Here is a 23,298-nt window from a genome sequence, read left to right as displayed (position 1 = left end):
TGCCTCCTATAGTTCATGCATGGGGCCTATAGGGACTGAATACACAAGGGAGCATGTGTGCGGTGACATTACTGGTTTAAAGTGTCAGTATCATGAAGGACCGCCCTGTCAAGAGTGACCCGATCAAGAAGAGAGAGATCATGAAGGATTTTTTCTGCTCCAAAAATCATACCTAGCTTTTACCAAGCGCCTTTAAGAATATTCACAACCATCCAACCATCTTGCAGCGTATATCATTTATCACCGTGACACGACAAGCCCTTGCTGACGTCGCTCGCGCGTCACCCGATATTTTGTCATTGGTTATTGCCCAATGGGAACGCAAATAACCGGCGCGTGCGACTGCGTGGCGGGATTAACGGTTCATCCACACTGATGCAAGGATATTTATTTATTGGTGATGATATCGCCAACGAGGTGTTCAAGTAAATTTGAGTCGATCATGAGCTAATCTTAAGCCGAGCGATAATATACATTAATACACCGTAAGATACCTTAGGAAGAATGATAGGCCACCTGCTACGACACGACCACTTCATCAGAAACATCATAGAGGGAGGGGAAGACCAAGGAAAAGTTATATGAGCCAAGTAAAGGAGCATGTAGGGGTCGTGTCGTACCCGGACACTTAAGGGCTGGCTTCGGACCGACCAAGGTGGAAACAACTTCATCACGCTGCGCTGACAAGAGCCCAGCTCTTAAATTGAAAGAAGAAGAAGATACCTTAAGATTAAAATGCCGTAAGGTATACTTAGTATAGCTAAGCGCCACACACGACAACGATACCAAAATATATATCACTCTTTGTTTAGCACCAGGTCTACATTCTGAGAAAGACGAAATATACCAAAATATATCGTAATATACCGAGCTATAACATCTTAAGGTATCTTTACATGCCATGCTTTAAGATATCGTAATATACCAAAATATAAGTATCTTATAGCTTCGTGTGTGGACTCTGTCAAACAGAACCTACCTACGTAACTAAGATGCCTTTGGTATATTATCGCTCCGTCTGTGACGGGCTTTAGGCCCCCCCCCCACATCTGGCGTCTTTCGAGCGTCGGCGTCTACAATTCTATGGCCGACGTCGACGCAACGTCGACGCAGCGTCGACGCAACTGCGCAGCGACGTCATTTTCCATAGCGCTGGACCGACGCCGACAGACGCCGACGCTCGAAAGACGCCAGATGTGGGGGTGCCCTTATGCGGGAGTGACCGGAATTGAGCAAATGTTAGGTATCACCCATCATTTCACCAATCTAGCTGATGGATGATCAGATTGACCAGCACTTGTCTCTTATGGTAACATTCCATTTCTAACCGCAGCTGCACTACCGGTACTGAACGCGTCGCTGTCATTGTCAATTTCCATAATAAAATTGACAGTAATGCAGCTGCGGTTAGAAATGGAATGTTACCCTTAGTGGCAATTCAGTTTCTGAAAATTTCCACAATAACCTAATGTCGATAGCGAACAAATATCGGGATGAGGGTCAGTTCGCCTTTGTACATTGTATACCATCTGTTTAATTGTATCTTAACCTGTCTTATGTACAATAGTGTTTACATACATACATAACAGGAGATGTTGCCTGGCATAGACACAAACGCTACTTAATGCTGTTACTTAACTATAGATTTCTGAGAAAGTGGGCGTGGCCTAGCCAAGATGACAATCGTTAAAAACGCCAATCGAAACACTTAACCCTTAAATGCATGATTTTTTCTTTTTGTACGAAATTAATATATGTGTTACGTAATTGTTTGCTGATTATGGGAAAATAGTAAAAAAATTATAACATTGATTTTCACTGCGAAATCAGTGTTAGAAGTTGCATAGGCTAAATCATATTTATGTAAATATATAATTTTCAGTAAGAGATATATGATAAATCCTACTATCATCAGAAAGGTACACTATTTGTGATACACCTATGATATTTTTTAAATATAAAATAATTACAAACCCCAAAATAACATCCAAAATCACATACCAAAAATCATCAAATTCTGGATTTATGGTATGTGATTTTGTAAATTAAAATATTGCGTAAATTTATATAAAAAATCGGAAAACGGATTAGTTTTACTATTGAAATAATAATAATAATATATAAATAGACATATATAGGTTTTTCTTATTATGAATAAAATTAGATGTTTTTTGAGTAGGCTGCATACTACACTATGCATTTAAAGGTTAAGTTATGCATGCAAATATTCACGTCACGTTTCTTCTCTGCATCTGTCGTCCCCATAATATTTCTCTTATCGTTTGGCGTTTGTCGACGTAGTTAAGCCGTTCTGTTTCGATACATAAGTACTTTTAAAATATCATAGAACCTAAATAAGATCCATTTCCTGTTGATTATTATACTTAAACAATTGTTGTGAAATTAAACACATCCAAAAATAAATCGTGATAAGTCTCATGACGATTATAGGTTATAGCTAACACATGGGAACGCAGACAGAACGCCCATAAAAATGTTTGATAACATCACAAGACATCCACAAATAGAAAAAATACTATCAATAGACGACTTTGACGAATTAAAATGATATCAATCGGTATATGCATCTATTTTCTGATCTTACCTCGTCTAGTCGAGACACCAGTTAACCAAGACCCCTGCTGTATCATAGTAAAACCCGAGCTACTTTAAATTTTGTCAAAGGTAAGGAGGTGCAGGAGGTCTTGTTCTGCTGGTCGTGTATATGTGAGTGCGGTTTGGCATTAGGTTGTGGCAAAAATAGTCTGTGCGTTTGCGGCCAAGACACGTAACTATGACGTGAAGGCACCTGGACCTGTCTTGCATTGCATTGCACATACCGAGTGATTTTAGTTATTCGGCTTTATAAATTAAATTAAAATAATGGGACAATCTTACACAAATCAATCTAATCAGAAGCAGCAGTAAGTTCAACAGGGTGTCATTCTGAATCCCTAACAACGTTTGTCCTAAAGTCACTTGCCCTAACTGGTTTGTCCTAATGGGCACATGCTCTAACAATCAATTGTCATAACGATTATTTTCCATAATGTAAGGTTTTGAAAAATGGCTAGGTTTTAGAACTTGCTGCCACAAAAGGTTAGGTTAGGGTTAGAACTGCGACCCTCGCAAAAAAGAAAATATGCTTAATAACATTAGGATAAGTAATCAATAATTAGGGAAACCAAAATTAGGGTTTTTAGTGTTAGGACAACTGATCATTATGACAAACAATATTAAGGAATGCAAAGATAGGAGAAAATACTTTAGGGATTCAGAGATAGATCCTTTTAGTTATTCGGTTTTATAAATTAAATTAAAATAATGGGACAATCTTACACAAATCAATCTTATCAGTAGCAGCTGTAAGTCCAACACGCCTGCAACTCCAGGGGGTGTTATTTGCATGATAAAGAATATAAAGATCCTTTAAAAACCTGTGCACTCCTTTTTTCAAAAAGCCTATAATGTAGGTACTTATACCCAATGCCGTCTTAAACTATACTGGGGCCCTTGAGCAGTCAAGAATTGGGGCCCTTTTGGAAAGTAAATAAAGCAAATTAAATAAACTATCATTTTTAGTGTTCCGTACAAAACATTGTTATAATATGATCTTCTATTTACTATTAGCAATCAAATATACTGTTACTGTCTGTCCTTCGGGGCCCCCTGACGATGGGGGCCTTGAGCGCATGGGCCCTGTGTGCTCTTATGGTAAAGACGGTATTGCTTACGCCCCCGAGAGACCCTCGGCAGGGAACTCATTCGGAGCTCCTGGGGGAGGAACTCTTAAACCGCAGAGTGCGTGACCATTTAAGTTCTATAGAGTGCGATGAATATAATAAGGATGCACTTACATCGTCCCCCTTTTCAATTGCTCCTAAGGACGCCAGCGACGCCCTGGAGCCCCCGTGCTGCTGCCGCCGTAGCGCCCGCTCCGCTTCCACGCATTGCGCTAACGACACGCCGAACACGCTGCCCGTCGAAGACTCTGTGGACGACGACCAACTATTAATAGTGATAGCGGTACAGCCCGAAATTCGGGAATCAGCTGCAAATGGTGATAAAGGTATGAAAATCGGCACGATTAATCTTTAGGCCATTTGAATCAATTTGACCCGTAGCACCAAAAAAAAAGAAACAAACGGAAAGGAGTTAGGACGTCATAATTTTTTTGTATGGAAAAAAAATGTTCAGAAACCTATCGTGTGTGGTATTAAATGAAAGGGCATTTTAAGCCGGTTCTAAAAATATATCACATTATTATATTTCCGTCACTTGCATTCAACAAAATAAAAATAATTTTCAAAACATACTAAGTTTGGGCTTCTCCGTTGAATTAATTTTTGTAAAATATACCTAAAGAAATTAATTTCGAAAATATTTAGTTTTAGTTTTTTTTTTTTTTTTTTTTATTATTAAAAATTGTGATCTATCAATCTATCAATGAAACGGCCTCGTAGCCTAGTTGATAGTGACCCTGCCTATGAAGAGTATGAAGCAGGAGGTCCCAGGTGCGAATCTTGGTAAGGGCATCTATTTGGGTGTTCATCATCATCATCACACAAATAAATGCCCTTACCAGGGCTTGTATATATGTGTATATGGGCATTTATTTGTGTGATGATGTTGCGCGTGAAAGTCAGTGGAATGATTAAATTGCTTTAAAATAATAAACAAGTACGATTATGATCAAGACTGTTTCTTAAATCTAATTAGTTTACTCCGAAATCAAGCAATTTTACTATCCGGTATCCGGCCGGATAGTAGGACACTCCGGTATCCGGCCGGATATGAAAGTCATGGCTGGATAGGCCGGATACCGAATATCCGGTGCATCTCTACTTTAGACTATAGTAGCACCCTACATCCACCCACCGTATTACTATCATATCATATCATATTTATTCATCAACATTACAAGATTGTGTTTGAAATACAATAGAATAAACAACATTTGAAAATAATAACAACAATAATAGTAAGCACTAGTAACATATTACACTAAAGTGGAGTAATTGCAATTTTGCAAAAAAATGTATGTCGCTTTTATTTCAATAAAATTGATAGGTTCAGCTTCATTGTCAACTCGCATCAAATCGCCGACCTTGGTCAAAACTATGAGTTATTCCCTGGACGGGTTCCAAGCTTCGCGAATTAGCCGGGGACACTAAATTTCGCGACATGATACTAAACGATTGCTATTTTACGATTAATGTTGGACGCGCCAGACAATAATTCCTGTTTTTTGTGATTGTACAGTCACCTGCAATAATAAGTTACACAACGAAGGCCGCAAAAATATCTGACACGATCTTATTTGTCGAAGACCGTGTCACATATTTTGGCGGCCTTCGAAGAGTAACATATTAATGCAGGTGACTGTACAGTATATCTTACTCTTCGAACGCCGCAAATATATGTGACACGCTCTTAGGTCTCTACAAATAAGATCGTGTTAGATATTTTTGCGGCCTTCGAAGAGTAACATACTATTGCAGATGACTGTAGGTTATCATTGTTTATCTATGGTTCTAGAGCTTCATGAACTATAAATTTATCATTTACGTTTTGACTGTGTATGTTAAGGATCCTGACCGAATTTTTAATAGAGAGCGATTTTTTCTGCTCTTAGGAGTGACTTCATCAGTGGGCAGAGCTGGGCTGGGCTTATTAGTCCTAAAGTTAGACCAAGTGTTATTTTAAACATCAATCTTCTATGAAATTATGACGTACTTATTTGACACTTGCACTGCGTGGGCCATCAAAATTGCTGCACTTTTCTTGGTCTAACTCTATTTTATTTTTATTTTATTATTCAAATAAGTTACACAGCATGACAGTATACACCTTCGAGCAACACCGGCTTCCGGAAGTATACACCAAGTCACTGCAGAACTACAAGTAAATTTATATATGTATAAACAATATAACAAAAACATTGCGATACAAACATACTACTAAATGTCCTATCTCCTATTCAGTCATGGTGAGACCATTCTCAAATATAATCTGTGTGGCTTTGCTTACCATCGCTTTTTCATGCGTTTTTTCTCTAACAACTCACTACTCAACAAAGTGGGCCGGCATTGGCCATCAATCGCGTAATATTAGCAACAGGCAATATTGTACGGGCGGCGGTATTTTGTAAATATCGCCGCGAGAGGCGAGACAGTGGGTAAACAGTACAGTTATTCATAAATCTTAATGAACATATGGCTACAGGCAGACCAGTTTAATTTATATACTGGCCTCGGGCACTGGAGGGTCACTTTTCCTTTTTTCACTCAGAGGAACACTGGGACCACAAGGCGGACCAAAAAAGCGATGGCTCGATGTCGTGAAAGCAGATATGAGCGTGAACGGGCTCACATGAGACGACGCCCAGGATCGCGCAAAGTGGAAGAAAGCAAGTAGGAAAGCGGACCCTGGCAAGGGCCGGGATAACGGATTCTAGATAGAATAAGAAGAAGGGAGATAGGGACAGAGGGTCACTTTATTTTGCAGGGGGCAAGAGAAACGGTATTAGAGTTCCTACAAATGTTCCCCATACCCCATCAAGTGTTAGATACTTAAATGAAAAATTTACATATATTAATGACTTAAAAATTGAGAAAGAAATGTTAAGATGGTTAGGACACGTGGAAAGAATGAGTGAAAGAAGAGAGTATATAAGGGAGAAGTAATGTAATTCTGGCAAGTGGGTGTATACCAATGTAATGTAATGTTATGAAAGTGAAGGAAGCGAAAGAGTTACGTCAGGATCGTAGCAAGTGGAAATCCGTGGTATCTGCCTATACTTCTCCGGGGAATAGGCGTGATAATATGTATGTATGTATTAATTACTTGGTAAGATTTTTCTACTCTCTTATAAGTTAATATAAGCCTCAAAGTTAATGGAACTTGAGTTAACTTCAAAATCCGAGTTGCCAGCCAATACAATACTTGGTGAATAAGTGCAGAGTGGAAGCTTATCGCCAGAAATACATGGGCTTGTGCAACTATGACGTCATAGGACGGGGGACCTTGGGTGCTGGCTGTTTGCTTTGAGTCTTCTGGTTACTTGGCTGATTTTGGGATATATCTATGACTAGCAACCCGGCGGCTTCGCACGGGTAAACAAATTATACACCTAAGGCCCACTTGCACCATTCCACCAACCCGGGGTTAACCGGTTAAACCTGGAGTGCCCGATGGTTACCAGTACAAGTTGACACTACGTTAATGGTTTAACCGCTTAACCACGGGTTAGTGGGATGGTGCTAGTGGCCCTAAACCTTCCTCAAGAATCACTTTATTGATAAGTGAAAACCGCATGAAAATCCGTTCAGTAGTTTTTGAGTTTATCGCGAACATACAAAAACACATACATACAGACGCCTCGGCATCCGACATGTCATTTTCTACGACGGCTGATCGGTGATCACGTGGTGGTTTCCATAGAAAACGAAGCGCCGGAGGCTCCGGCCCGGCCCCGGCCCGGTCTAGCGTGAGTCATCCTTTATTCATTTTCCTGCTTATTTTATTGCTCCATGTCATTAGAGTTTTAAGAAGTTCCCGTAGCTCTCATTAGATGTCGCTACTACAATCACTAGTCATACGTTAAACTACTCTTTTCTCAAAAATGGACGGCAAACTCGACTTTGCCGTCTAAAAAATAGGTATTTTTTAGACGGCAAAGTCGAGTTTGCCGCGAAGCGCGTAGTTTATGGTCAGTCAAAAATTAAAAAGTTAAAAACATTGCAGTCTCGATTTTGGGACTGCAATGTTGCATACAAATTCCATTATTTGTCGAGTTCCAAACTTTTTAAAATTTGAAATAGCCATATCAACCCCATTAAACAGCCAAACAGATGCTTAGTACTGCGACTATTTAGCTGTCTCAAATAGGTTGGCGTATTTTCGGCAGAAAAATACACTTCTATTTTTTTTTTTTTATAAAAAGGCGGCAAGGGCTTGTTTCTGTGAAAATGTATACGTAAGAACGTTGCTTTTGTAAAATATTTCTATGATATTTATATTTATTGCACCATTTTTGAGAAAAGCACTATATATGACTCGGCTGGAAGGCTACTTGATGGCTTCGGATTCAATTAAACGGACTCCCAAGGTCGTCCGTTTAAAACGAATCCTCAGCCTGCAAGTAGCTACTTCCGAGCCTCGACAATAATGTACTATTACAGCAGGCACCCGGATAAAGATAGTCCACCGCTAAAGGCCGTCTATTCCCACCCAGCTATTCCCGGCTGGCCGCAAATAGACACAATAGATTATAAAGGTGTTCCTGCGTCTGTTTGATTGTCGCCCGGGTCTATAAAACTCTTATTATAGGATACATACAACAAACATTCGGCTCGATTCGGGAAATGAATTAGACACTCACTATAGTAAAGATATGTGACGTTCCACTGCAAAAGGTACCCTATGGCGGCTAGCGCCGCGATTCGAGAAATGAATTAGAGATTCACTAGATATGATATAGTGAAGATATGTGACGTTCCACGGAAAAAGGTACCTTATGGCGGCCGGCGCTTACGTCGCATAGCGCCGCAATAATATTGTAGCGGCGTTAATAATAGCGTAAGCGCCAACCCCCATAAGGTACCTTTATCCGTGGGGCCTCACATATCTTTACTATATCGTATCTAGTTACTTAAATTAAACTTCTATTACTTAGTAAAGGTTTTACCATCAACATGCTAACAGGAAGAAGATTTTATAGAAGTAAAGAAGAAGAAGTACTAATCAACATTGAAATATAATATGTAAAACTTTCGCGTTTTGAACACATATTAACTCACATTTTATAGACGGGTCTATCGCGAATTTATTTTATTACCTTCATTTACCGACGTTTCGAGACAGGTTTCACTGGTCGTGGACGCGGCTAACTGATGTCCTAACAAAATGTCAAAACAGAGATTTGTGCAACTACCCGACGAAAAGTGTATGAAAAGTGTGTACCCGTCTATAAACATTGAAATAGTCTGTTCGATTGTCGCCCTGGGCACAGAATAAATAATAGTACTCTAGGTACAGAAGACTCACTCTCTAACAAAACGCGTTTGTTACGATCAGCACAGATATGGCCGCTAGGTGGCGACAGCGCCACGCGCGGCTTATGGCAAACCCCAAAATTGGGGTCGAACGGATGGACTTTTAGCTACCTGTAGCAAAGCGACGAAATTGCGGAGTGAGCCACGCCTGCCCGGCGGGGCCATAGACCTAGTATTACATAGATGAGCTATACGCGTGCCTTCGTGAGGGACAAAACATACGCAAAGCGACAATATTAAAAACACGTTTTAACATTCCTGACAACAATGCCAAAAACAATGTATGTAATTCGGTCGGGTTATTTGTTGCCCACCATAAACCATACTAAATTTTTGATGGGGAACAAGCAAAAAGTAAGACTGTGACAAGGACAAGCAATAATACCGCTTTCTCTGCTACTCCCACTTAAATTTCCAAAAGTGCATCTCGTTCGGTCGTTTGGCCCCTCCCCCGTGTCATCTCTATACATATTATTGTATCTCTATGCCCGGGGCCAAACTCTTTATTATATGACAGCGAAGCCGAAAATCTGTATTCGTGGACGGTGAGTCAACGCGTGATTCGCGAGCGGGAAAATATTTGGGTTTTTGAGAAAAATATGTTGTAGTTTAATAAATGACGGGTAAAACACTTTAAATTATTTTAATTTGCCTAATATATTAAATACCTGCTTATAAATAATGAACTGGGAATTGCATGCGGTTTTCGTTACATTGCGGTATTTCATCGATCGACTGAATGCATTGTATCTGTAATAGTTATCAATATTTCGAATATTGCATGAAAGTTCGTGAACCATCCATGGGACGAAAATTCGAAAACTTATTTATTTATTTATATCACTTGTGCTAAGTCAATAAATAAATACAATATTTAATTATCTCATACATTTTACATATTATGTATGTATAAAACTTAAAAAACTAAAACCCGTTCTGAGCCATGCCGTGTCCAAAGGTCCCCATCACACTAGCAGCGTTACCCCGCTGTATGGCGATGGAGACTGTAGAACTTAATTGTTCACCGTATTCTCGCGCAAGAATACGTTGAAACTGATTTTCTAATGTAACGGTTTTTAAGCCCTCGTATGGGCGAGCGCGGATCCGCGTACGAGGAAAATATCAAAAAAAAAAAAACCACGGCACGCGAGAGGTTAATTCGAGATGAGGCAGAATAAATTTGCAACTGCATACTTCAACGCCGAAATAGTCAAAAATTTGGTAATAATGGCGCCTTTGATATCTTATATGACACAAGAATTTATGAGTGAAAGTATTTTTTATTTATTTCAACTATTCGTTCGTCGTACTAAATGATGTTAACACATGACGTCACTTAGGAAGAAATAGCCCAAACACATAAAGAATATCGGTCCCACAAAAATAAACAAATGAATGAGGTTAAAATGATGTCATTAGGTCCCGCCGTGATCTATTGTTTGAATTAATCTTGACGTTTCGGCGCCGTTTCAACTGTTGTTAATTAATTGGAAAGAACAGTTTCGTAATAGTTCAGTGGTGAAAGAAGATAGCTATGTTGTTACAGATTAGAGCGGCTACAGCGGGGTCATTGTAGTGAACGCTCCAACGTCAGCAGTACGGACATGATGGTCGTTCTTGTCTACTTGACAGCGTGATAAAACGGTTTAGGTATCTTTTTAATCTACAGTGTTAAAAAGAGACAGTTATTTTATCACGTGGATAAAGATGGATAAAGCCATCCATAATACGCCGGCAGGACATGTTGCAAATACTTTGAAAATTTTAGGAGGATTTAATAAAGGGTTCTGAATTGAAATAGAATTTGGTGACATGGAGAATAGGTATTTGTACGATACGTCATCTGCAAATTGAAGACCATGAGCTCAACTTGCTACTTAAATAATAATATATATCGACTTAAAAGATTAGTCTGTTGAATAGTTTATATTCGAATATACCTACTTACCCATATATAACTCTCCCTTGCTAATATGTACTTTCCTATATAAATAAGTGTATTTATTACTTAACATAGGTACTCTTAATCTCCTTAATCCACTATCGTGTCCGCACTACAGTGTAACACGTAAGGTTTTCAAAAATTTACACTTACAGAGTTACAGTTATTTTTTTCTTTCATGGATTTACGATCGGTAACCCATTTAAGCTGTTTACAAATTTAAATCCTCTGTCATTAGCCTCCTCCACACTCGTGCGCGAATCGCGGCGCGAAGCCGCGAACGCGAGTGTGGCGTCGATTTTCGCAGACAGCGAAATCGACTCCACACTCGCGTTCGCGGCTTCGCCCGCGATTCACGCGCATAGTCTGGAGGGGGCTATTGACATTGCGTTCGAAAACAAGAATATAAAACGAGTAAGGTCACCGTACAGTGTACTTTCTGTGTTCACGATGCGCTGTGCGAAAGCATATTAAATCCAAGATATAAACAAGATATATCAATAATGAACTGAACAAGTTCCGTGGGCGCTTTTATGCGTTCATAATCTGTAGTGGCGTTTATTTAATAAAAATCGTCTTTCATCTAATGGTTACAGTAGGTATTGCGAATGTGTTACGAATATTAAAACAAGAAAAGATAATAATCTTGTTCGTACATGTTGTGAAAATGAATGTAGAACAACCTATAAAATTATAGGTAATTCACCTAATGGGGTTGGCAACTGTCAAAGGTTTGCATAGATGGCGCCATCATAGCTTGCCCCTTTCACTATGAGATTTGGCTTAAAGGGCTGGCATCTAGGACATAAAATTCCATTAAAAAAACAAAAAAAAATGACAGGACAAGCTATGCTGGCGCCATCTGCTAAACACTCCAATGACTCCAACCTCAACCCCATTGCCATGACTACACAGACTTTGAGGCCCACTTGCACCATCCCATTAACCCGGGGTTAAACGGTTAAACCGTTAACTTAGTGTCAAATTGTACTGGTAACCATGGCAACTCCAGCTTTAACCAGTTAATCCCGGGTTAGTGGGATGGTGCAAGTGGCCCTGACAGAACAAAGTGTGGAATGGAAGTATCATTATTTACGTCACTTTTTCTATCTTGACATTTTTACACTTTGTCATTGCCAAGTCTGTACAGTGTTCGGTTTGGTACAAGATCTAGTTGTCTCCGGATTAAGTTTATTTTTGTAATTCTAAGTGTATTTTTGTTGTACTTTTCTCTCAGTGTACTGATAACCATGGTAACTCCAGGTTTAACCGGTTAACCCCGGGTTAGTGAATGATGCAATTGGCCCTTAGGGACTTGCACCATTCACTAACTCTGGTTAAACCTGGAGTTACCATGGTTACCAGTCCAATTTGACACTGGATTAACGGTTTAACCGGTTAACCCCGGGTTAGTAGGATGGTGGAAGATCGCCAATGAGATGGACCGGCAAAATTAAAGCCAGTGTGTCGGCCACAGTAAGCGAATGCTCACGGAAAGCAGCTCTACGGGAGGAATGGCGACGTGTCGTTAAACAAGTCGCTCAAAAGTCTACATAATGGCCACGACCACTCTGTCAAGAGTGTAACTAAGAAGAAGAAGAGAGTGGGATGGTGCAATTGGCGCTTTTACTGTGTTTGTAATTTGCTGTTATTTCCTCTTTCGAGCATCAAATCTTCAACAAATCTGCCTATTCTTCTGGTAGAGAATGCCTTCTGGCATTAAGTTCGCCTTTTGTACAACTTTTACTGTGCAATAAAATTTAAATAAATAAATAAATAATAAATCGTCATCATCATCAGTCGTTCCCTCAATGCTGAGGATCGTGACATCATGTCCTAATGTTGCTGACCAGTCTCTTCCATAGGCTTCTGTCACCCGCCATATGTACGGCTTCCTGCAGATGTAGATGCAGCGGTGTAGTGACTTGTGCTTGTGATAAATCGTAACGACCCGATAATTATTGTACTCGTGACCCACATATTTGAGGAAAATACTTTCTCCGAGATTTGGCGCCGTTTCAAACCAAACACTTAAACAATAAAAACTTTTTACAAAAAAAAGAAAACCGACTTCAAAAAGGATGAAATAAAATATTATCCTTTTTAAGTCTATGCGTTACCAACTGATATGTTTGAAGTCGGTGCCAAGCCAACTTTTGAAGCATACCACTATTATAGTCCGATTCGATAAGGATGTACGTTGGATTGCCTTACAATGAACGTACTTTCTGTAGGTACAGTCGACGTTAAAAATATGTTTACACTTCTCGTCTTATTACAATGGAGTAAGGTGCAAAAGTGTATAATACCTTTCTTTGACGTCGACTGTACCTAAGAAGACACCTCAGAACACACGATCACGATCGATCTTCTTGGCACAGTCCGTACCGTATGTTTGTCGGCACGCAAGCGTGGGATTGGAACTGAAGTTATTTCCCGTCCCTTATTCAGAGGACTACATTTCAAAATATAAAACAATTCAAAGAATTTACGTTCTTGCCAAATTTCACCTAAAGCGGTTCAATTGTTTAGCCATAAAAAGGCGACAAAGAGGCAGACAGAATTACTTACACATTTAGAATAGTTCTAATGGTACACTTCTAATGGGATTTATAGTCATAAAGCTGATTATTTTTGACGGGTATTCTTTACTACTTGGCTTGGCACCGACTTCAAACATATCAGTTGGTAACGCATAGACTTAAAAAGGATAATATTTTATTTCATCCTTTTTGAAGTCGGTTTTCTTTTTTTTGTAAAAAGTTTTTATTTTTCCATTTTTAGTTTTAACGCATTGTTAATAGCGCGACGCGTGAATGAAAAACAACATCATGATTAACACTAAATTCGTGTATTTACTTTAATAAATATGTAATCTGGAATTTTCTCGAGTCCGTCTGGGAAATTATAATTCCTGTCACTACACTAAATCCATCCTCCGCCCCGCCACTGACCCAATCCCTCAACCCCCCCCCGATCACTCAACCTCATAGCGTATCAACCCCTGATCCATGTACCCTTCGGCCCTGAACCAGCCGCCCTTCAACCACCATTACCCGACCCCTAAATCCCCGACCCCTTAACTCCTAACCCTAACCCCCGATCAGTAGCCTTACCAGCTTACCAAGAGTTTGACATTGATTTATTCGCTAGCGCGTGTGTGTAACTTACTTTCTTTGCATCTCACTCGTACTGGCATATTAGTGCGAGCGAGGTGCATAAAAAGTAAGTTACGAAGACGTTATTAGCGTCGCTAACTTAGCGAATATGTCAATGTCAAACTCGTGGTAAGGCTACACTTGCACTACGTCAAATTGGCGGTGTTCGGAAGCAAATGCTCGAGTTACTTTAGAAAACACCGAAATCACTTTACACGTGCCTTTAAAAACTGAGGAGTTCCCTCAATTCCTCATGGATTCCATCATCAGACCAGAACCAAAAATAATACGGAAATACCTTGGAGGCAACTCCTTCCAAACAAAAAAAGAATTACTCAAATCGGATCACAGGTGCCGGAGTAATCGCTGAACATACTGCATTTAAAAATCATCATCATTATCATCAAAACAATCATCATCATCAGGTCTACTTCATCAAAGTGATGGTTTTCGGGAGAAAATGCTCGAGTTGCTTAAGAAAATACCCAAATCACCATGCATGTGCCTTTAAAAATTGAGGAGTTCCCTCAATTCCTCATGGATCCCATCATCAGAACAGAACCAAATTAAAATGGGACCAACTCGGAGGTAGCTCCTTTCAAACAAAAAAAGAATTACTCAAATCGGACTATGGATGTCGGAGTAATCGGTGAACGTACATAGAAAAAAAAAAAAAAAAAATAGCCACAACCGAATACAGAACCTCCTCCTTCTATGAAATGGAAGTCGGTTAAAAATACAAGAACACGGAGCAAGGTCTTGCGAATATGTTGCTACAAGGAACATTGGTAAAACTTGGAATTGGTTACCGAGCGGACTCTGGGGTGAAGATGCGAGGATAAAATGAGCTGAAATAGGAATAAAGTAGTTTATTTGGCATAACACTTACTCGTAACTTAGGCCCATTTAAGAAAGAACCTTATAGTTTTTTTTATGTCAGGAAAGGGAGTTACAATGTGATCGTCGTTGGAACGACGATTTTTGAAATACATAATTTTGTTGAAAAATTTACGACCATACTATCAAAAGTTGGAGTCGAGATCGCATGGTTAGGTATGAGATAAGCATCAATAGTTGAGTTTATCGATGTAGGAACTCCCTACCTGTGTCATTACATTTTGCCCCCTATAATGCAATGTCTGGTCCGTACTAACAAATTCGGGAATCCCATTTTTAGTAGAATATATCCCATTTTTGGGGTCCCGAGAAAATAAAACAACCCAACCTTACGGTAGGTATATAATACACGATGGTAGGGGGTTCTGAGAAAATACATAGTGTTATATATCTTTACATCTAACCGTTTAGCGCGGCCGTCATACTTGCAGATGTTTACTCTAAACCCAGGTGTTAAAAATGAACACCTGGACGCACGTCATCTCAAAACCGACCTTACTCATTACATATAGAGCTCAGTTTCCATTGCTAACCTTAAGAATGAGCTGACGTTTTCACATAACCAAAACGACTTATGTCACTATGGAAGTGTGGTGGGAATATGACCTTTATTGTTACTAAAACAGGTGGTGAGTGTAATGTTTTCCTGTATAACTATAAATATTGCTCGCCCGATCGCCTATTTCGAGCAATTAAACAATGTTGCTCAAGGTTCGACTAAAAATAATGTTTTTGGGTTATCCAAACACGGGAATTGGCCACATAAATCGTTGGAAGGACAAGGACGAGTGGTCTCACAGTGACTTTGTAGAGATTTTGCGAGGAAGTGGTTAAACAAGGTCACTTGAGAGACCCATTAATTTATTTGATGAAATACAGCTTGCAAAGTACACAAAATATTGATTGAATTTTGACTAAGTATCTTTTTATAAAAACAAAAATAAATATACTTAAGGGCTCAATTTCATGCAAAGCGTTCTATCTAAATAGTACCATTACCAACCCAGATCTAAAATTTACTAACCAATTATTATTAAAAATAGCAATGATATTAGCGGCCACTATGAAGCCACTAGCTTAAAAATGGCCACTTTTTTTCATTTGTAGTCGTCAGGTTTCGTGTGTCGTCTCCGTCTCGTTTCATGAATGAGAAAGGGGCACCTTTCGCACTCATGAAATGTTATACAAAACATTTTTATTTTATTTTAGAAATATAATAATTTCAGTAAGTACCTATTTATATTTAGGCATAGAATGTTCATAAGTCAAGTACCTACGTGAATTTAAGTGATGGCTTCCCTTTTGCTTACTTGGGGTTGGCCGGTCGAAGTATTTAGCAGATGGCGCCAGCATAGCTTAGCTTGCACTAGAATTGTGTCAAATTCTTGTTTTTTTTAATATAATTATATGCCTGGATGCCAGCCCTTTAAGCCAAAACTCATAGAACTCAACTAGAGAAAGGGGCAAGCTATGATGGCGCCATCTATGCAAATCTTTGATCATTGCCAACCCCATTATCTTTAAGCGTAAGAGCGTCTCATTCAAGATCTATGGGAAAGCCGTACTACCTTGACCTGCTAAACCCGCAAAAAACTAAAAGAAAACCCGGTTGGTAATCTTTTCCATCTCCGATATGAATAGTGAAGTGTAGGCGCTCGTTATAAATAGTCCGCGGACCGCCGGCCGACGATTGTTACCGCATAAACAACATTTTTGATGCGGATCTCATAGTTATTAGGTTAGGGGCCTGGTTAAATATCCTCTAACAAAGACAAAGTACAAAAAAAAATTAAATTTATTCGCTGTACCTAACTAGTTTTTGGAACGATCGACGAATCGTTTTTATTCGTTTATCTGTCCCAATCAGATTTGGGTTATAAAATTATTAATATTTCTTTTGTCAAAAATATTTTGATAAAATATTAAGTAAATATATGCCGATTTCGTTGAAAAAATGTGACATCACACCAGAGGGGAGGGGTTTGCCAAATGTGACCGAGTGTGTCTAGGAGGGGTGGGGTCAAAAAACCTAGACATTCGTGTGAAGTAATTGATCACCCCTTAGTTCGAGATTTAAGGTGACAGTCCATTTCCAACGACAGCTGCATTACTGTTCATTTTACTATGGAAATTGACAATGACAGCGACGCGTTGAGTACCGGTAGTGCAGCTGCAGTTAGAAATGGAATGTTACCATTATAATGCTTTCTGAAATGCTTGAATGCACTGGTCGCGTCAGCTTCACGGCCCGATTCGGGAAAAGAAGTAGTGAATCTCTACTTCATTTCCCGAATCGTGCCGCCAGAATTAGGTAACGTGTTTGCAAGTAGATGGGTAGTGTGATGAACTAATGAATGTCTGAGGTCCAGCGAGATGTTACTTATTAAATCGGGAGTTACCATGGTTACCAGTACAATCAAACACTGGGTTAACTGCTCCGGGTTAGTGGGATGGTGCAAGTGGCGTTACAAGCGTATTATGATTTAAATATCAGGTTATACATACGATCTGGATAAATTATGGATTAGCTGTGTCAGTGGCAAAAGTGATATTTCTGGTTGAAGAATCTACAATCCCATGGTTGTATTGTATGGAATATAGAAAAGCGCCATCTACATCTAAAATGCTCTTTTACTCACCTCAGTCACCTCCCCCATTATAAAGTAAACCAGCCGTAGAAAATCAGAGCTGGCACGAATACGAAAAAACTTAATTATGTACGCGAAAAAATGTTAATAGACACAGAGTTATGCCGTCTTTGATCTTAATTTTATGATTGTGGATGACAAAAAACAGCATGCGTCGTAAATTAATTAACAAGATGATATGAAACAAGTTGAATCTTATGTGGGTTGAAAATGGGCAACAGCAACATATTTATTTACTCACTAGCTGTCACACGCGAGTTAATTCGTGAGGAACCGACAAACTGCCGGCCTAGCCAAGGTGACAATCGCTATCGCTTCGACAACGAAACGCTTTGTGTCTCTCTATCACTCCTCCTTATAAGTGCGACAGTGACAGTTGCGTTTCGATCGCTACGGAGCGTTAGCGATTGGCTGGTTTGCTAGGCCGGCTGCTCTTGTATTGGCTTCGTGCGAGGTCCATGGTGGGGGTAAGTAAAGCGATCGCAGCGCATGCGGTGGTAAAAATTGGAACTAACGTAGGATAGCGGCTATAACATTTCGTACAAGTTATATAGCTCGAAATGGAACTTCAATTTACGATTACTCCTGAGATATTAATTTAAATTATATGGTGTAAGGGACCATTGTAATCTCTATGATATGCTTTTAATATAACTAACGTATTTAATTTGATAATTATTTATACTGTATCCGTGTGAATAGCTTAGCAAATGCCACATTCTGTGTGATGTATTTCTAGAAGTTAAGAATTGGTATAGTAAGTTATCCTTAAAAGATAGCCGAAAGAGAGACAAAAACCCCACCATACATTGTGTTGTTATAACTCAAACGGATTCGGCAGTGTTTTCGATTCAGCCCCGGTGATCAGGTGATGCTCTCCATAGAAAACGAAGCTCCGGAAGCTCCGGCCCGGCCACGGCCCGGTCTAGCGTGAGTCATCCTTAAAACTCCTAGCCAGTGTGATTTTTACCGACAACGTCGTCATATTTCAATCACAATTAATTTTGTTACATAGAAACTAGTGATGTTATTTCAAATAAACAACTAGCTAAGCACATAAAAGGTCAGAAGTATTTCTGCGCAGTGAGGCATGCATTGGCAGAGCCGTTTCGATGGGCGCGATAACGGGGATGGCGCTCCAAAAGAGTGGGCTCCGATGATGCATTGCGTCATTTTAGACTGTAATCTGTTTGGTATAGTTCGTGGGTTTCAAACAGAGCCCGAGCTAATCCTATTGTCTATTGTTAAGTAAAACCGCTCGTGCCACGTGCCACAACCACCTGCATAAAAACCTGCGTACTTCGGTTACTGAGTGCCGGCGAGTCGAACGCTACAGAACCAGTCTAAAATGTGTCATCGAGATGCGTAACAAAGGCGCGTTATCGGAGAGCGCAACTACACTGGTTTTTTGAGCGTTGGACTAGCCTGCGCTCAGGTGCCAAATAGAATGAGTATGACCCTTTTTTGCAGGTAAGTAGCACGTGCGGTTTTACTTAACAATAGACAATAGGATTAGCCGCCGGGCTCAGTTACGAAGCTACGAACTATAATTAGTAATATTACTGTATTGTCAATACGGGTAAGTGTGGCTGCGGGATAAGTGTGGCTAGTCTTCACTTTAGGGCCTGTTTACATATGGATTAGAGTTTATTACGAGTTCATATATTTACCACGAATAAGGAGCAAATGTACGAACTCTCAATAAATAATCTAATCTAATAAGTGTGTAAATATTGACCGTACTGTAACCACATACACAAATTACAGTTCCACTTTTAGCATAACAACACACAAAGTTTTTTTTGTTAGGTTTGTCACACAAAGTGCTAATCGTGTCATCAATAATATCAACCAAGACTGTGACCTCTCATCTCAGACACAATACGGGAAAAAAGCTTGCTAAGATGTAAAAAAGCTTAATAAATACAGCTCTACCCTGCTCGCTGGATTTAAAATACCTACGTGGTTTCAATCACTCTTCGCCCGTTTACGAAAATATCATTTTTCGTAAAATGCATCAAAGCGAACAAGAGCGCTTTAAAAAATATCAGACACGCCCGATCGATAATCTTGTTTGATAATTATTTAATGTGTTGATAATTTTCTACTAGCACGTAAATATTTTGATCTCGAGTTTGGCTCGCTACAGGAATTTCGCCCCCGCATCTCTGCAGCTTGCTATAAACGCCATCTTGAAATTAAGTTCTTTTTTCAGCGCCCAGGTGGTGTGGAGTCTAGCCGTTTGGCCATCGACGATTTACAAGCTTTTGTTTGTTCATTTGTTTGTTTGTCCGGGTCAAATCTTGCAAGCTAAATTAGACCCACTTTCCATTATTCAATCGAGCTGAAACTTCACATAGGACTTGTATGACGTTTTTAGGGTTCCGTACCCAAAGGGTAAAACGGGACCCTATTACTAAGACTTCGCTGTCCGTCCGTCCGTCCGTCCGTCCGTCTGTCACCAGGCTGTATCTCACGAACCGTGATAGCTAGGCAGTTGAAATTTTCACAGATGATGTATTTCTGTTGCCGCTATAACAACAAATACTAAAAACAGAATAAAATAAAGATTTAAGTGGGGCTCCCATACAGCAAACCTGATTTTTGACCAAAGTTAAGCAACGTCGGGCGTGGTCAGTACTTGGATGGGTGACCGTTTTCTTTTTGCATTTTTCCCTTTTTTTTTGGTTTATGGTACGGAACCCTTCGTGCGCGAGTCCGACACGCACTTGCCCGGTTTTTTATTTATAGGCCCTTTATTTTAAGTTTATATAAAGATAGTTTGTAGGTATTATTATTTTTAAGCTTATTTACAGCGGTATGTAAGTTGGGTGACAATGCAATATTATGGTTTCATCGAGCTGATCTGAAGATAGGAGGTTGCCATAGGAAGCCTGTGATAAAACATCGCAACCTAATTGTATTTAGAATTGTAAAGACAAGTATTATCTAGTTGCCTGTTGAAAAGTACAGTCAGCGATCAGTGATAAAAACATCAAAAATATTTATTATGTCAAAAAACTTATTGAAACTAAATTTAATTTCAGATTGTGAATTTATTTCTATGAATTTGATAATCCCGTTATATTTCTCGGAACCAGTTAAATTAACTTATCAACGCGTCTTTTACAGTTTTATTTATTGCAAAAGAAACACAGCTATACATCCAAACGTCAGGAGTTAGAAAAGCCAAACAAACATCATAAATATCTGTTGCTTTTTTAAACTTTTTAAAACTATAATAAATCGTCGTCGTTGTAAATTTCATCTCCACGTGGGAATCAATTTTGAATGATACGTTTAAACCGTAATAAAAGTAAACCTGAGACAGATAATTTAGTTTTCGTGGTGAGATGGATGCATCAAAGAGATTTATCGTTTTGGTCTGGCCGGGTTATTTTATTACCAAACTAACGCAGACGATTTCATCAAGGAAAATCAGTGTTGCAGTCTATAATATATTGCTCTCAATTTATCGTGAGCGCTGGACGCAGGTACACATGTAACTAACTGTTAGAACAATACATAAAAATATGTATTTAATTTTAACTGTAGCTGCTGCTGATGTGTATATCACGCAACCATGACCTCCAGGCTCTCAATGTCCGCAATGAGGTTGTACACAGTTATTTATTTTCAGGTAATTACAACACAATATCTAAGCTTAATTACAAAAGTATCGTTAAACCAGTAAGGTTTGTCTCGATACTCCATCCGCGGTAGATTTTATACAACAATAAAATATCTTTTAACAACAACTTAACTTATAAATGTATATTAATTATTATGTTAGGTACTACACTGTCAACCTTATCAATGGTGACAATGTATTTTTTGGAATTTCAGGATGCGAGTGATGCCCTTTAACCCAAATCCCATAGAACAAACCAAACTAACCTAACTTTTGATTATATAAAATAGAATTCTACGAGTACGTAGTGTTAAACCTTTTTATTACCTTTTTTGTAATAAGAACATCCATGGTTTTTTGATTTGTATTTTTATATTCATATGTTTTTTATAAGTGTCATTCTTTCCAATATTCTCTTTGTGTGAACGTGTTTTCTATTTATTAAATTATTTCAATAAGTATATTCCACGGATTTTACTCCTATATTAATACGTAGTATATGTCAAACATCTTATTAGAGCGTTTCCACATTGTCCGATCCGATATCGGCTGTAAGATACTACATAGGATACTAGATAGGCGTAGGTAGTCAGGCAGCGGACGCCGGCTTTAACGGTCACGCACACTACAACAAACTTTATGCATACACATACGCACACTAACTAAAATTATCGGCCGACAGCGGACGGGGGCTCCGACGAAAATTATCGGAATCACCTTTATGATAATAAATACAGAAAAATACATACCTACTTCTCACATTTCACTTCCTTCCGATATCCGATATCGGATCGGACAATGTGAAAGTGCTCTTACAATACGTTGTCAAACTGCGCGCAGTACGAGTACAGTTGAGTCGGCATTATAGACATGGGTCATTTTTGACCTCAATTAGTCAGACTTGATATGTAGTTATTGTAGTTCGTTGCCTGGGAGCTACTGGTCTTCACATTCTCATGTCTAGTTTATACTTCAGAATACAGACGAGTCAAAATCGATAGCATTTATGTTTTACTATGCCGTCTGTAGTAGGAATGCGTGACTAACAGGCCGCAATGCGAGCGGCTGCCAGCGCGCGCGCATACTCACTGCACTTGTACTAATATTACCTGTTTACTGCCCACTTACTTACATAATGTTACTAGGAGACCAAGATAACTTTGCAACGATTTTGATCACACGCAGGGCAAGTGTTATTTTAAACATCAAACTTCTATGCAATTATGAAGTAATAACAATATCAGGGAGATCGAGCTTTGCTTTGAAAACATATAAAACTAAAAATGCGCGTTTTCGCGGAGATAAGACCTAGCTAGATCGATTTATCGCCCCCGAAAACCCCCATATAGCAAATTTTATCGAAATTGTTAGAGCCGTTTCCGAGAACCCCGAAATATATAAATAAACAAGAATTGCTCGTTTAAAATATTATATTTGCACAGTCTGGGCTATCAAAATCGCTGTCAACTTAGCTTGGTCTAACTCTAATGGCCTGTGCACACCGGCTGCGTGTGCGTGACGTGCACGTGCGCGTGCGGCGTTGTAGTATACAGATCCTTATGAGAGATGGCACACCGCTTGCGTGACGTGTGCGTGTGCGGCTCCAACATTTTAGCGCACGCACACGCGCACGTCACGCACACTCAAGCCGGTGTGGCTCGGCCTTTAAGGTCGAAATATACGAATATGTTCAACACAGGGAATTCTAAACCCAATAAGTTACCATAATCGAAAACTTAAGTACTACCTACGCCACATGGAAAAATGTCACATGAAAAAAGTAAAGACATGTCGCTTTACTTTTTTCGTGTGACAGATTTTCTCACTTTTTCTTTCATAATATGTCAGTGTCATTAATGATCATATCCTGTTATTACAATCAGAATACGCCTCCTGTTAACTCACTCCATAGACGGATTTATGAAGCGGTAGACCCGTCTATTAGTACAGTCATTATAGATTTTGA

At 39.3% G+C, this 23,298-nt stretch overlaps 1 protein-coding gene across 1 annotated transcript in view; it reads right to left on the bottom strand.

Annotated features, from left to right (window-relative positions):
* LOC134670636 (uncharacterized) overlaps positions 1-23,298 on the bottom strand; it is a 96,759-nt gene that overhangs the window by 21,099 nt on the left and 52,362 nt on the right. The window contains exon 4 of the mRNA XM_063528445.1: positions 3,858-3,991. Coding sequence (XP_063384515.1) covers positions 3,858-3,991 — 134 coding nt within the window. The remainder of the gene's footprint in view (positions 1-3,857; positions 3,992-23,298) is intronic.

The sequence above is a fragment of the Cydia fagiglandana genome, chromosome 14 (assembly GCF_963556715.1).
Source record: "Cydia fagiglandana chromosome 14, ilCydFagi1.1, whole genome shotgun sequence".
NCBI lineage: Eukaryota > Metazoa > Arthropoda > Insecta > Lepidoptera > Tortricidae > Cydia > Cydia fagiglandana.
The sequence above is the reverse complement of the archived record's forward strand: the minus strand, read 5'-3'. Positions and strand labels throughout refer to the sequence as shown.